Genomic DNA, 15,851 nt, shown 5'->3' with positions numbered 1-15,851 from the left:
AACGAGACACGTGCCCGATGGGAAGAAGTGAGGAGAGAGCCCGAGTGCTCATAAATGCTAGTAGATGCTCATAAATGCTAATAAATTGCACAAATGCAGAGACGTTGGCTTCCTTCCTCCAAGGCTGGCACGGCCAGGGACAAGGATGCTCTGTGCCATGTGTCACCCATGTACCAGGGACCAGGACCAGCCCCTTGAATGCCACCACCTCCCCCAAACCCATCAACCTACTGAGAGGCTACTGGTGGCCACAAACCACCTGTGGTGGGGCCCTGGGGTCCCTGAGCCCCCTCATTGCCTCCCCATCCCATGCCAGGTCCTCTTCCCCAGCCCAAGAGCTGGTGACCCCAACCCTGGTGTCACCCATATCCCGGGGCAGGACCTGCGCAACTGGGCACGAGGACAGTAAGTGACAAAGCAGATCAGAACGCGACTAGAGCCCCCGCTGAGGGGGCCAGAGCCTGGAGTGTCACCTCGCAGCTGAGAGGCGGCGTCTGTGCAGAGGGGCGGCGCGGCAGCCGCTTGCTGCTGACCCCACGGGGGACACGCACACCTGATGGCGGGGACCCCAGAGCCCTTGGGACGCAGGGACAGCGTGGGGACCGGGGCGCCGCGTGTGCTTCTCTGCAGGGGGGTTCCTGGGCAATAAGGCAAGGTGCTCGACGGTACGAGGAAAGCGGCCAAGTGCAGGGTGCTGGGCGAGGGGCAGGGATGCTCAGTCTGTCTTCCCCAGCTTGGCTATCAGCTCGTCGCAGATCTTGGTCAGCTCCTCGATCTCCTGGTTCTGGAAGGAAAGCAGAGCGCGATGACCCCCGGGGCACAGGTGGGAGATAACGGCGCACGTGCCGCCGGGCGCAGGCGGGACGGCAGCCCCGGCGCGTTACCTTCTGCTGGAGGGCTCTCTCCAGGGACTCCACCTTCATCTGCTCCTTGCGCAGCCCCGCGTGCAGCGCCGCGCTCTCCGCCTTGGCCTTGGCGCGCACCTGGGCGATCTCCTCGTTGGCTCTGCGGGGTTGGAGAGAACGGGGCGGGGGTCACGGCGCTGGGTGCAGACAGGAGCACCGCGGCACAACGGCAGAGCCCGTGGCACTGGCTCCTGCTTGCCCGGGGAACAGGAGAAGCGGTTTTCCCCGATGGAAAACCTGCGTGAGCCCCAGCAGCTGCGCAACCCCGTCCTGCACCACAAACATGAGCCCTCAAAAATGTGGAAACTTGTTCCATGACTAAACAGACCATGAACCTCAGTTCCCCCATTAAAAACAGAAAACCTAAGAGAATCCACTCAGGGCTTTGGGCTGGCTTAACTCACAGCCATTTTAAGTCATTTGAGCCTGAGGTTGTAAAAGGCGGCTTTGCACATCAATAGGCTCCTGCCTTGCAGCCTCGGGAGAGCCAGATGGAGCCGCTGCCCTACAAGGTCCGTAAGCACCCAGAACGCCCCCAGCACGCCCCACGATCTCACGCATGACCTTACTTGTCTAACTTCTCTTCTGCATGGACTTTCAGGGCCTGATACCGCTGCTCCTCTTGCTTGACCCGGGTTAAATAATCTTGAGCACACTTCTTCAGTGCTTCCTCGTTCTGCGGAAAAAGAAAAGTACATCCATCTGCATTGGGACGGAGCCCAGAGACATTGCTCTGATGGGATGATATATCCTCTTCCGAGTGTAGAAAGAAATAGGCTTTAAATAGCACCAGCCACAGAATAGAGCCACAAAGTGGGGCCAATGCTGCACGGGAGCCCTGTGTCCAGGGCCCAGGCTGCAGGGACACAGCAAACCAAGGTACGGACCTTCTTGAAGCCTTCCAGGACACCCTTCAGGTTCTCGTATCTCCTGAAGAGATCCGACAGGGACCTCTCCACCGAGTTCAGGTCTGCCAGAGCCTGGTCCTTCTCCATCGTGAGCTGCTGCAGGTTCTTCTGAGACGTCATGTTTGTCCTCTGCTCATCCTCTATGAAGAACACACAGCGGGGGCTCGGTGACGGAGCCAGCACGGCTGCGACAGCCCTGCCCCACGCGCCAGCCAGGCCACGGCACCTCACCTATCATCTGGGCAATGGTCTTCTCGTACTCAGCCACGATTTTCCTAGGAGGAAAGGAGGTGGAAAGGCAGGTGAGAGGCAGCAGCTTTTTGCAGACACGCACCTCCAGCTCTGCCGACAGCAAACTGCCCCGGGGCCGCCCCATCCCCAGAGTCCCAGCCGCGGGTGCTGCAGCTCCCACCGTTGCCCAGACCGCCCTGCAGCTGCTGCCACCCGGCCAGCGTGGCTAACGGGGCTTTGTTCCTGCGACAAAGGCACCGGCAGGCTCAGCGACAGCACGAACAAACAGCCGAATGTGCGAGGAGAAGCCCCGTACCTCATCTCCAGGACCTCCTGGTGGCTTTCCTCGTACTTCTTCTTCCACTCGTTTGCCTCGATCTCCTTGGTGATGATCTAGGTTGCAGCAGACACAGGACCCTTGGGACACGCTCTGGGGGTTTCCCGCGCTGCCCCCACCGGGACAGGGTCCCCAGCGTTACCTCCTCCCTGATGAGCGTCAGCACAGCCGTCTTCTCGGACTCGCTGAGGCAGATGCCGTCCAGGGGACTCTCGCTCGCGGTGGTGGCCGAGGGCTTGTCCGCAGAGCACAGCCCGGGGCTGCCCTGCGGGAACCACCGGCCGGGATGCCGCGGGGATTTGCTTTTCCCTCTGCTTGGGGTGCCCCCCCAGTTCAGCAGCCTCTGCACCTCCCTGCCCGCGCACACGGGCAGCGCAGAGCCCTGCGTCCCAGACACCCAGCACAGCACACGTGGGTCTTTGGGGCCCTTTCTGCCGGGAGCTGGGGTGTGGGAGACGCGTGGGTGCCCTGGGGCTCAGCATCCCATGGGGACCCGTTTCAGAAGGAGAAGAGCTCAGCCTCATGATCCAGGCACCCAGTCCTGCCTGGATGCTGCTCCATCCCTTCCCGGGGGTCCTGCAGCCCGAGAGGCCTCCAGAAAAGCATCCCCCAAACCACGGCTGCCACCGCCCGCTCCTCCCTCCATCACCAGCCAAGTGACAGCCCTGCGCACTCATCTCCTTGGGAACCGGCTGCCGGGCCATAAATAGAGAAGTGCCTGGGAGGAGGCAGCCTGCTTGTGTTTTGGAAACAAGAGCACTGAAGCTCCCTGCCCGTCCCTGTGCTCTGACTGCTGCCCAGGACAGGCAACCCGAGCCCTCCGCAGGCTCTGCTGCCGGGGCAGGAGCCCCCGGGGGCGCGTTTGGGTCCGGCTGGGGGCACCGGGGAGGTCCAGCCCCGTGTGGCTTTGGCAGCAGCTGCCCACAGCATCTCCCCAAAATGGGGGCACACCTGAGTCCCCGGCCAGTCCCCCCAGGGTTTGGGGTGACCCTGGCCCGGCCGCGGGAGCAGCGTCTGCCAGGCTCTCCCCAGCACCAAACAAAGGGTTCACTTTGACTAATGTCCTTGTGGGGCTTAGCACAGTTAAATCTGTCTCAGAGAAGCTAATTGTGCTGATGTTGCTAATCTCATTGTCATCTGCTTGCCACCTCCAGCAGCTTTGGCCAGGGGCAACTAAGCTGGCACAGGGTTCCCCCCACAGCGGAGGGGTCTTGGGGCCACCCCGATGGCTCCTGGGGACAGATTGAGGTGTCCCCATGCAGATGTGCCATGGCCAGGGTGCTGGGATTGCTAGGGGCTGCAGAGCCAGGGCTGTTTTCATTAATTCCCCCATCTCTGCTGTCAGCTGCCCTCCTGAAGGCTGCGTTTGAGGGTCCCTTGCAGAAGGCACAGGCACCAGCCGGCCATCAGAGCCAGCCCTGGACTCCCCAACTTGAGACACAGCCTGTCCCGCAGCTCGTCCTGCCCCGGATCCCCTCTGTCCTTCCACTGCCCTTCAGCGGCGCTGGCTCCGCTGCCCTCCCCGGCGCAGCCCCGGCTCCCCAGCCCCGGCTCCGCAGCCCCGGCTCCGCAGCCCCGCTGTCCCGGCAGCGCTGGCTCCCGCCCCCGGAGCAGCCGGACCGTGCCAGGCTCCCCAGCCTGCCCAGAAACCACCGCTGGGTTTATCGAGTCCCTGCGTGGGCTCCCCAGGAGCTTTAACTCCCGAAGGAACTCGTTTCAGCCCCGTGCCAGCACCGGCACAGCCGCCTGAGCCTCCCGCGGGGGGCCAAAGGAAGCGAGGGGCACTCACGGGGAAGATGCCAGGCCCATCCTTTGCCGTCTGCTTGGAGATGTCCTTCTCAAAGCCTAAAGGGAAACACATCCTTTTAGCTACTTTGAAACAGGGCCCTGGTGGCAGGTGCAGATTTGCTGAGCTTCCCCTCCCAAAAGGCATCTTTGCCTCCAGCCCCTGACCTTGTAGGAAGGACACATCCTGCATCTCTGGCCCTTGCAGGGAGGATGCATCCCACATCCTGCATCCCTGCCCCAGCTCCTGCTCTTGCAGGGAGGATGCATCCCACATCCTGCATCCCTGCCCCAGCTCCTGCTCTTGCAGGGAGGACACGTCCTGCATCCCTGCCAGCCTCCCCTCCTGCTCCCCGGGACTGGAACCCAGCACTCCCCCCTGGTGGCAGCCCAGCCCCGTGTCCCCGCAGCTGCCACCAGAGCAGCCATGCCCATGAAGATGCACAGCCCCCGTTGCAGGGCTCATTCTGCACGTCACTGGCTGCTGTGGACGGGCTGCATCCGCGGGATGAAGCCCAGCTGCTCGGGCCCCTCCAAATATCAGGAGCCGCAGCCCACACCAACGGGGCACAAAACCCTCCGAGGAGCTGCCACACGGCTCCTGCTACCCTAACAGCAGCAGAGAGAAGACAAAAGCCGTCTCCTCCCATCCGCACCGCGCGAGGCACCCTGCCATCTCCCAGCGCGCGGGAGAGGCTTTGTGAGCCTCGCTCCACAGCGGGCAAGGCTGGCCGCTCATGCGTTAACTGGGCAGAGAACAACAGCATGGCCAGAGCCAGCCCGGAGGCCACGCCAGGCTCGTGGCTGCACGTTTCCCAGTGTTTCCCGGTTTACCCCCGCACTCTGCTCCGCGCTGCTCGCTGTGCACCCCGCCAGGACCCCCCAGAGAGCAGCGCTCCACAGAGCCCGCCGGCCCCTCCGCTGCCTGTCGGATTGTTCCTCCCTGGGAGACAAAGGCTGTTTGCTTTCCCGGGACCCGCAGCCCTGCGCAGCGTTCAGGAGTGATTAATGGGCACCTGCGCGCGGAGCGCTGCAAACCTGCCGCGCGGGGCTCCCTCCTGAGTGCCCCTACAACCTGGCTATTGATTAAATGTCGCGTTGCCTGGCTTTTAATTATGTTTTAATGGATTGGTCAGAGAGGCTAATTACATAGGAGGTTGACAGCAAAACGCTACCAGGAGCGTTAGTGGAGGCCTCTTGTAGCGACACAGAGATCTCCATCAGCCACGGGGACAGTGCTCCATACCGGGAGAGTCTAACGACAGCCTGTACTGTGATTTTTCCATGATGGAAACAGCACAGATAAGCAATCAGAGGTTTCACCATACCTTGCGGCAGCTTTAGCCCTGTCAGTGTGAATAAACGCGGGGAAGCTGCGCTGTCTTGCCAGCAGCACGGCACGGCCACAGGCTGCAGAGGCTGCAGAGGCTGCAGAGGCTGCAGAGGCTGCAGAGGCTGCAGAGGCTGCACACGTCACACCATGCAGCGGGGACATCTTACCTGTCTCTGTGCCGTGCTTTGCTGCCGGCACGGGGACGTTGGAGCACTCGAAGTACTCCAGGTCATCCTCGGGCTCGCCCTTCTTCTCCAGCCCGGGGGGTTTCTGCGCAGCGGTGGTGGAGGCCAGCTTCTCCTCGTCGGTGGCACGGCCATCCCGATTCGCGATAGCTGGGATTTCTGAGATCAGCGCTCCCTCATCCTGCAGGATCAAGGCATGTGGTTAAGCAGGACTGAGCTAATCCCTGGGGATCAGGCAACCAGGCTGCCCGGACAGCCTGCGGAGCACGGGAGGCTCAGCACCCCCAACAAGCTGCTTCCCACCCGCTCCCTGGCAGGTTTGGCAGAAAAACCCGGGACAAGTACCAGGCATAGCTCCCCCCACTCCCTGCCCACAGGGAAGATGTTCTCCCTATGGCCAGGAGCTGCTGCTTCCAGGGAACGTCCCTTTGGCCCGGTGTCACCGCAGCACCCGTCAGCCCGTCCCCTCCACGCCACCATCCGCGCATCCCGCATCAGCTCCCGGGATGGGATCCCACGTACCTGAGCGCAGGTGTCCAGGACCAGGGGCTGCACCTCGTACTGCTGCACCTTGCAGCCGCTCCTGCGGGCGAGAGAAGCAGCCGGTGGGACGGGCTGCGGGGGCTGCGCGGCAGGAGCAGCGGGGCACGTGCGCGACAGCCCAAGCAAGGGGAGCAGCCCCAGCGCCAGCATCGCCCCCACCGCGCCAGCAACCCCACTCACCAGCGAATACCGAGGCAGAGCGTGTTCTGGAATGAACAAGCAAACAAAACACACGAGTACAAAGCGATCGGGTTTGTCTTTGAGGCGTTTATTCCTGCTGAGGGTAAGGATCAGAGAAAGGAGCCCGGGGTGCTGACAGCGAGAGATGCGAAAGCCAAGGAGTCGGCAGAGAAAGATTTCCCTTGCTGCGCCCTCGCCCTGCGCGTCCAGCGCGGCGGCAGCCTGAGGTCTGAGCGCCCCTGATTTTCTGTGGGATGGAACCGATTCCAGGCATGTCTCCCTGTCCCTGCAGCTGGAGCTTTGTCTGTGACATCTCCACAGCATCCATGTGTCTGCCACGTGAGCCGGACCCGTCAGAGAGCTCTGCTTTGCTCTCCGGGGCGATGGGAGATGGGAGAAGGTTCGTGCAGACGGGAGAAGGCTCAGCTCGGGTTGATGTGAAGTGGTCCCATGGCTGGGTGCTCTCCAGCAAGGCAGCTCCCCTGGGACTTTGTCCCACGTTCCTCCGAACGTCGTGTCCCAGAGTTGGGCAACACAACAGGCACAGCACGTCCCGACACGGCATCAGCGTCTTCAACCAGCTCCAGGCAGCTGTGGAGCAGTCCCAGCAGCGCTGGGTCCCTGTCACCGAAGCCAGCGGGGACCGAGGAGTCACCGACGAGATGACGAGCACCATGGCACGCGAAGGAGAGCACAAGCTCTCCTCCCACTTCTCACCACCCTCTCACTCCACTTTTAGCAGTCTCCCCACTCTCTCACTCCACATTTAGCAATCTCCCCCAGCTGGGGGGTCCCAACCCCCCAGAAGATGGATATTCACTGAGCTGGGGTGTAACGGCCACTGCAGATACATGGGGAGGGGTCTCCACCTCCAGACTCGCTGCCACCCATTGCAGGGACACGGCAGGAGCTCGAGCAGCTGGCAATGAGCTGTACCACGGTCTAAGGAATCGCCTCCACCCGCTTCGCTCCAGCCTCCCCATCCCATCGCGTGTGTGCCAGCAGAGCAGGGACCTGGACTGCACAGGAACCTGCTCTCCCCGCTAGCGATGCACTGGTTTGGGGTGCTGGTACATCAGCGGCTCGGGGTGCTGGGAGCCGGCACGCTGCGGGAGCAAGCGCGGGTGGCACCTGGGGCAAAGCTGCCCCGGCTCCAGCCCCAGCGGCGCGGGACACACGTCAGACAGCGTGAGCTGAAGGGCAAGAAGGAGCCCGCATGCCATGGACACACGTGAGGCCAGCACACACCCAGAGAGGACAAAGACCAGCAAGGAAAAGAAGAAATAAATACAGAAGAGAGTACTTACAACAGAAAACAGAGAAATTTCACTTGCTCAGTAGTCCTGATGCACCAAAGCATGGACAGGGAGAGAGACAGACAGATGGAGAGAAGAAGAGCATGTGAAAAGACCTGGATATTAACTCATCTGGAGAAGCACAGTGAGCTGCCAGCGCTGTCTTTTGGGGAGGAACACACAGATAAAGGATGCTCGGACTCTGCACTTGCTGCGCGCAGCGGCAGGATGAGATCAGACCGCAATCCCCACAGGCGAGTGCCCGGCGCGGCCCGCGCTGCTCCGCGGTGACGGGGGCTCCGCTGCGCCCACCCGGCTGTGCCCGCCCGCGGTCCGCACGGAACGCCGAGCCCTGCAAACACCTCTATCCACACTCTGCGGAGCATTTCTAAGAGAAAACCATCCAACACGCCCTTGTTTCGCCTGCTGGGTTTTATCTGCCCCCTCTGTACAAACCCGCTGGAGAACCCATCAGCAGAGCGGCGCTTGCTCCAGCTTTGCTGCCAAATCGAGCACAAACTCTGCGCTCCCAAGATCTCCCCTTTTCAGCAGGTTTCCTGCTTAACTCTGCAGCAGGCTCCAATTACCTGTGCTAAGTGCAAACACAGATTACAGTAGAAAGACCCTAAACTGGGTGGGTAGGTACCCCCTTGTGCAGCATCCCCTCACATCCTCTGCCGCCCAGAGAGCCGGCGTGGGAGGGCAGGCAGAGCCAAGCCCAGCTCAGCAGAGCCTGTCTTAAATGTCAGGCTGAAACTTCAGCACTACCCAGACACAGCTTGGAAGACACTCATGATACAACAGGTGGAACACCAAGAAAACAGCACCGTTTAGCCATCAAACCTGTTCCCAGAGGAGGGCGACGCTGTCTGCACTCCCAGGAGGCACGATGAACCGTCACCGTTTACACAGGGGGGTTAAACACCCCAGTTCAGGAACTAAATGTGCACTTAAATAGCCCAGCAAGGGACAAGCAGCTCCCTACTGCCCATGCAGATGTGATAAAAGCAAAAACCATCTGCCTGTTTAACCTCTGTTCTCTCCCGTTACAAAGAAGGAAACTCAGCGGCAGCTTCCAGCGTGTTCCACAGCACCCGGTCACCCGGCCCCGCCACAGCGCGGCTCTGACTCCCCCGTCCCGGGAGCTGGAGCCCCAAGGGGGTTTCCAAAGAGGTGACCCCGATAAGCAGGTCCCTCCCTGCTCTGTCTGGGACCTGGGGCACCGGCACCGCTCCGGACACCCGTCCCTCTCCTCCCATCTGCTCCTGAGTGACCAGGGACAGATTGAATTGGGATGGCAGCAGAACCCGAGGCGCACGTCGGCATTGCTCAGAAGACACAAGGCAGGACCACCGCCATCATCACCATCACCACCATCATCACCATCACCACCATCATCACCATCACCACCATCATCACCATCACCACCTCCTGCCCGCGGGGGAACGCAGGGGCTGCCGCACCAGCACTCACGTTATCAGGCGCGACCTTGGTTTATTCGGGGAGTCTCTGCCTCTCACGAGCTCATCCTGCACCTCCAGCGTCTGCGACTCCAGGATCTCATTGAGGCTGTTATCCGCGGCAGGGCAGGAGTCAGTGGTGCTGGCGAGGGTCTTGGTGGGCTTAAAGGGATCCACGGAGTCAAAGTTATCCGGGTTGAACTGGTAAGAGCCCCTGGGGAGAGCCGGCGAGTCCTGCAGCGCTGAGCTGCCACCAAAGGGGTTGGGACCCGGGTTGTCCCAGCACGCGGGACCCAGCCGGGGGGAGCCCTGGGGAGGCAGCGGCTCCGTGGGACCCCCCTCCGCATCCTCGGCGGGTTTCCTGGGGGAGTCTCGGTGCCTCTTCGGTGTCAGCTTGCTGGCCGGGATCCTGCTGCCCTTCCTGGGTGCAGCTCTCCTGCCCTCCACGCTCTCTCCCTCCTCCGCGCCATCGGCCTCGTGTTTCTGGAGCTGCTCTTTGAGGTCTGGGTGCCCCCCCAGCTCAGCGGGATGGGGGAGGCGTTGCGGGGCTGCTGGCGGGGAGCTCTGCAGCCGGCAGCCCCCCGCCACAAAGGGCTTCACGCTCTCGTCGTACAGCTCGGGGCCGAACCCGTAGGACGCCGGCGGCACCGGGGTCTCCTCCGTGGTTTCTTCTGTTTCCCCCCCCGGCAAAGCTGGGCTCCCCTTCCCGAGCCGGCCCCGGCTGGGCGAGCACTCCTGGGCCAGGGCATCGGCCGCGGGCTCCCCCAGCGCCGTGCCGGGGTCCGTCGTGTCCCCTCCGGACATGTCACACTCCGGGGCGGCTCTGCCCGCATGGGGCAGCGGTGCCGGCTCTGCCGCGGGCACGGGGGCACAGCCAGCGTCAGCCCCGCGTGCCGGCGCTGCCGGGGCCTGGGTGGCGGCTGGTGGCCGTGTCAGGGACGGGTCTTTGGGGTCAGGTTCCCCTTTAGCATCCGAGTTGGCTTTAGGGGCTCCAGTCTCCGGTTGAGCCGCATCTTGGGGGTGCGTCCCGGGCGAGCTGTCCCGGCGAGCTGCCCCTACCAGCCGGTCAGCATGGCCACTTGGCTCTGAAAAGATAAAAAGAGCCGGTTAAGCCCCCGGCTGCTGTCACCCCTTCCAGAGGGCTCCTCCGCCCTCCCCACCTCTGCATTTGCATCAGGCTCACCACGCTGCGGCCAGAGTTTCCTAACCACAAATTCTGATCCATGACTTAATCACTATTACTGCAATCCCTTCCCCTAAACCTTTTTACTGTTTAATCTTTTCTGTGCTGTCAGGGGATGGGGAAGCTCCTTATCAACCACGGCATCCCGAAAGCTGCACCCCCGAGCACCTAGACCTGGGTGCAGACATGCCGAGGCACAGGAGAACAGCCGGTGCCACCTCCGCTCGGCTCATCCGCGCCTCTGCTCCCGCATCTCGACCAGGGACGATGGCACAGCCGCCCGGGTGAGGCCGAACAGGCCCTTGCTTTGCAGGGAGGGGGTTTGGGTGGGGGACCCCAACAACAAGCTCCCGCAGCCCCGAGCGCATCGCCCTGGAACAGCTGTTCCCATCGCGGGACATTTCCAACCAGCTCACGTTCACTGGTGATGGAGTCACGGGCTGGCGGGAGGAGTGAACCAGGCAAATCGCTGGTCCCTGGGCTAATCCCGGACATGGAGCCAACGGCCCTGACTCAGCCGATGGCTGGTGGTTTGCATAATTGATCTCCGGGATGCTAAAAGTCATGGAAGTGAATCATGAGGGAATGTGCACTCCCTGAGACTGCAAAAAAGAGCTTCTTCTGACTGCAGAAAAGCTCCTTCCAAACCGACGTTGCCTTGCTGCCCCAGAAAATGCATCAGTAAACACAAATCCAGTGGAACGTACTTGGAGTGCAGCCAGAAAACACTGAGGCAGCGCATGCCAGGCCTTCCCATCACCAGGAGCCAGGAAAAGCTCCCTAACAGACCCCAAAGAAAACTTCATTGCACTTGCTTTGTTGCTCAGATGTTTTAAACCTCACCGAGACAGCCCTGAGTAGAACAACAGACTTCAAAGTCAGGGCAAAAGGCACCTTTTAAATGCATTTGACATTCCCACTGGAAGGCTCTGCAGCCGCCGTTCTCACAGACAGGAGCCCATCCTGGTTTCCAACCCAAGCACCGAGTAATTACTTCTGGAATACCAAGCAGTCAGCAGGCAAACCGCCCCCCGGCTGCCTGCGGGCGGGGGGAGGGAAGGAGCACCCACGGCTGCCCTTTCCTCACTGAAGTTACAGGAGCCGCTCTCCCAGACCTTCCAGTCTTGTGATCCACCCGCTTTCCACACCCAGCCAGCAGCCCGGCCGATGCCTTCAGCAGCATCCCCAGAGGTGACCCAGCTGTCCCGCGTCACCCGCGCACCGTGTCCTGCCGGTGGGGACACCTTAGTGCCAGCGGCTCACTGACGCCAGCTCCATCCCCGACACGGATGCAGTAAAAGGGGCCCGGACCCCTGTGAACAGCAGCTGCTGGGGCTGTGCAGGGAGCACAAACCTGCTGCTGGTCCTGCCAGCGCGTGGCGAGGGGACATTAAAGTGGAAATGGAGACTTGACACTCTAAAGAAAAACATACAGAGAGCACAGTCTGGCACCACAGCTACAGGCACTTTGTGTGTGTGCGTTATAATCGTTACGCTCGTCTTCCTTTGGCTGAAATTAAACACAAACAGCGACTAACTAACCAGCTTTCCTGCGCGCCAGCCCGCGCTCCCTGGAGCAAACGAGCGAAACCTGGCAGCGGCCACGCTGCGATGCAAAGGCCCCGCGCCCTTCTCATCCACCTCCAGCAAGGGGAGCAGCACCCACCCTCCGCACGGCCTCGAGTGCCAAACGCCGCCAGAACGCCGGCAGCACCGCAGCCCTGGACGCGGCTCCACGCCGTCCCAGCCTGACCCACGCTCCCCCGGCTCCCGCGCAGCCCCAGCACAGGATATCTGGCCCCTGCATTCAGCTCAGGCTCACGCAGCTAACGACTTTTTTCCTCTTTTGGCTTTCCGCTTTGGTTAACAGACCGTTGATCTATTTTTAAATCTATTCTGTTAAGAATTAGCATACCGGCAAACGATGCTGCCTGTAGTGCACCGGAAAGCACGTGCCCCGCATCAGGGCAACAGAAGGAAAAGCCAACGAGCCTGCTCCCATCGCTGACGGCTCCATATTTGTCACTTCTGCTCGTTTCCTTGCACACAATATCCCTTTCTGGCAGATGACTGAAGATATCTTCAGCAACAATAGGACAGAATTACAGCCTCCACTGTTCGAGGCAGCAAGAGGAAAACTGTCTGCATGACCCTGAAGGGGCATTAAGTCCAACTGCAGCCCCCTCCCCGGGGCAACAGGACCGGCTGAAGTTTTGTCCCCGAGAACAGGGTTTAATGCATCCAGGCCACCAGTCCCCGCAGTCACAGCTGCTGTCTGACGAGTTTCCCAACCCTGTTTATTCCCAAGTAAGGGTGAGACCGCAGCTGTGAGACAGAGCAGCGGCTGCTCCTGCCCGTGCCCCGAGCCTGGGAGCGGCTGCACCTGCACCTGCCCGTGTACCTGCCCACGGGCTGGGGCTCCCGCCGCGCCCCCCGCTGCGCACGGCATCGCAGCAGCTCCTCCAAGGGCTGCAGGGCTCCCACCGCCCGCAGCAGCTCGGCTGCATTGGTCCCAAGGAGCAGCCATGACGCTGGAGCTCCCGATCGCAGCGTTTGCAGCCGCTGCCGTTCCCAAGCTGCAGCCACACAGAACAGCGCACGCTGCTGTGAAGCAGCATTGCAAAGATGAGGGCTTAACGTGTAGATTACTTAAGGGATGGTTATTCAACACTCCAGAATGCCTTCTGCACACTGCAAACTCACAACCGCACGCGGGCAGTCCCTTCTCTCCACCATTTCAGGGCACCGGGTGATGCACGCGAAGCCCCGGGCAGGGACGGAGCTGGTGCTGGCACGCAGCGGGTCTGGCGCTGCCGCCTCCAACATCCCGCTCACCACCAGCCAGCGTGGAAAAACAGCTTTTGCCAGAGAGCATCCCCTGGGCGCCACAACACTGCGACCTTTGTGCGCGGGCGCCGCGAGCGGCTGGCTCCCTCACCGCCGGCTCCCTCGCTGCCGGGCCGGGCCGGCCCCGGGAACAGCGCGTCCCGGCAAGCAGGGACACAGGCAGAAATGATCCACACACCTGCTGGGAAAGCCTTTATCTCCTCTCTGCCCCTCTCCAGGCATTATCCCCAAAGCAAAGATGTCTCTATCATCCCTTCTTAAAACAGAAGGTTTATTCCAAGAGCTGAGATTATTGGACAAATGAACCAAGCGCTCTCTCCATCGAGGCCAACAAGCCTGTGTTTTTTACAGGGGTGGATGGGCAACCAGAACCACCTCAACAGCAAAACAACACTGCAGGAGACTGAGAGCCCCAGCACCCTGTTACTGCCAAGGTCATGCAGTACTTGGGCTCCTGATGGGGAGGACAAGGCTCTGGTTCGAGCTGGCACACTCCAAAACCCAGCTGAGCAGCCAGCTCCCAGCTGACGGCTACGAGCATTCACGAAAACACACAGTATTGCAGCCAACAACACCCAACGCGCACAGTTCTGCCTCCACCGGCCTCTCGCTCTCTTCTGGTTCAGGGACAGCAGGAGGGTGCAACCGGTGGTTGCAGAACTGCACAGAAATTTTGCACTGCGTAGGCATGAGCCAAAGGGGGCAAATGGACCCTTCTGAGCCTACGCTGCAGCCCTCCAAAGTGATTCAATAAATCAATGTTTTGCTCAAGGGAGAGAGTAGCCCTCTGCAGAGTGCATGGCCCTGAGTACTGGCATTTGAACCATCCAGGCCATTAACCACAAAAAATGTGGCAGACATTATTCAAAACAAGCACTTCTCCTTCACCCCACCCTGCTTTCTGCATCCGGAGCAGAGAGCCGAAAAGCAGAAGGTGCCCGCTGGCTCTTTACCTGGGGTCCCGGCCTCGGGCTCCGGTGGTCCCGGCGGTGGCTCGCAGAACTGCTTGAGTGGCGAGTGAGTCGGCGTTTCTGCTTCAGGGGTCTCAAAATTCCCTTCAGAGTCCGAGCTGCCGAGGGGGGGGGAAAAGAATGAGGAATTACCACTTTCAAGGCTAGCTGTGAAATCCTCCACACTGCCTACACATCCAGCCAGACCGGCTCCCGGGCCGGCCGGCCGCGGGTTCCTGCAGCCGCCGCTCCCTCCTGTCCAGCGGGACTCGCTAGCAAATGGAAAAGGGAGAACAGGTGAAGCAACATCGTGAGCATCCCCCCACGCCCCCAGCCCTCCTCTCGGCCGAGCCTCCGGGGTCGCTTCTCCCCGGTCTCTGCCAGGCTGGCTGAGCATCCACCAGCGGCGCCTTCCCCGCCGCTCCGGAGCGCTGCCGCGGGCGAGGGCGGGCACGGCGTCCCGGTGCCGCTGCCGTGAGCCCGCCGGCATCTTCCGGGGGGGCACAGACCGCTCTGACCCCCGTCCCCCCCCCCGCTCCCCAGGCGCGGTGCAGCTGCGGCCCCCGGGCAGCCAAGCTGAGGACAGGCAGCGAGCGGGCAGCGAGCGACAAGCACGGGCACCCGCGGAGGTGGCACGGGGGGGTCGGGGCAGGGGCCGCGGTCACTTGCCTGGAGCCGAGGGCCGGCGAGTCCTCCTCCGCCCCTCCGTCCTCCCCCTCGGGGCCGCCACCGCCCCGCACCGCCGACCATGTCCAGCGGGCCCACTGCACCGGCGAGAGGATCTGCCAGGCGCTGAACGCCATCGGCCCAAGGGGCGCAGCTCCGCTCCGCGCCGCTCCCCACTCCGCGCCGCTCCCCGCCGGGCTCACTGCGGCCGCGCCGCCCCCATCGCCACTCCGCCGCCAGCGCCAAGGGCCTCCCCCGGACCGCGCTACTCGCCGGCAGGGAGAGAGAGCGCCCGCCCCCGCCGCCCCCCGGCGCCGCCCGGCCGGGAGGGAGGGACGGCCTGCGGGAGCCCCCCCGGCCCCGCCGCCCGCCCGCTCCCCGCGCTGCCCGGGGGGGATGCGGAGTGGGATGCGGGGGTGGATGCGGAGCGGGATGCGGGGCTGAGCCCCCGCTCCGCCCGCTCGGGTGATAGCGACCCGCCGCGCCCCTCCCTCGCTCCGTCCCCTCCCTCCCCAGGCAAACTCCCAAATCCACCCTGCCCAAACGCGCCCTGCGCACGTGGCTGCAGCGCCCTGCCCGGCCCCCCCGAGCCCGCGGTCCCCGGGATGCTGCGCTGTGCCCCGCCGCCCCCCAGAGAAAACCCCCGGGCAGGGGCCGTGAAACCAGATCCACCCCCGATTTATCCCGCATCCATCGGGGCTGCACCTGTGCTGGGACACAGCCGGCGGATTCCTTCCACTCGGGACGTGCCAGGGAGCAGCCCAGGCCTGCCGGGCGCCGCCCCCAGGGCCAGCGGCCCCCAGGGCAGCCCTGCTCCCGGGTGGGGGGGTGCCAGAGCCCGGCAGAGCCGATTGCTCCGAGGAGGCAGACGGAGCCGGGCAGAGGGCAGGGAAACACCTGCCCCTTCCATTTTCCAAGGAAACAGCGATTTCATAGTGCCCTGGCTGATGCTGTATCCTTCCGTGGCAACAGGTTTATTTATTTATTAAACTATTGTTGTTTAAAAATAACAGCCAAGAGACCCCGCAGGAATAAACGCTGCC

The 15,851-nt window shown here is 62.4% G+C and overlaps 1 protein-coding gene across 1 annotated transcript; it reads right to left on the bottom strand.

Annotated features, from left to right (window-relative positions):
• Window positions 1-715: 715 nt before the first annotated feature.
• TACC1 (transforming acidic coiled-coil containing protein 1) lies at window positions 716-15,051 on the bottom strand (the record flags this gene model as incomplete). The annotated part of the gene is made up of 14 exons (XM_080360359.1): window positions 14,779-15,051; window positions 14,146-14,261; window positions 9,176-10,247; window positions 7,715-7,750; window positions 6,207-6,267; window positions 5,667-5,865; window positions 4,171-4,226; window positions 2,524-2,646; window positions 2,361-2,437; window positions 2,045-2,088; window positions 1,793-1,953; window positions 1,475-1,581; window positions 885-1,005; window positions 716-784 (listed from the first exon to the last, which is right to left on the bottom strand). The coding sequence occupies exons 1-14, from the start codon at window positions 14,943-14,945 to the stop codon at window positions 716-718; spliced, it is 2,409 nt and encodes an 802-aa protein (XP_080216485.1). The 5' UTR covers window positions 14,946-15,051.
• Window positions 15,052-15,851: the final 800 nt, after the last annotated feature.

The sequence above is a fragment of the Nesoenas mayeri genome (genome assembly GCF_963082525.1).
Source record: "Nesoenas mayeri genome assembly, chromosome: 27".
NCBI lineage: Eukaryota > Metazoa > Chordata > Aves > Columbiformes > Columbidae > Nesoenas > Nesoenas mayeri.
The sequence above is the reverse complement of the archived record's forward strand: the minus strand, read 5'-3'. Positions and strand labels throughout refer to the sequence as shown.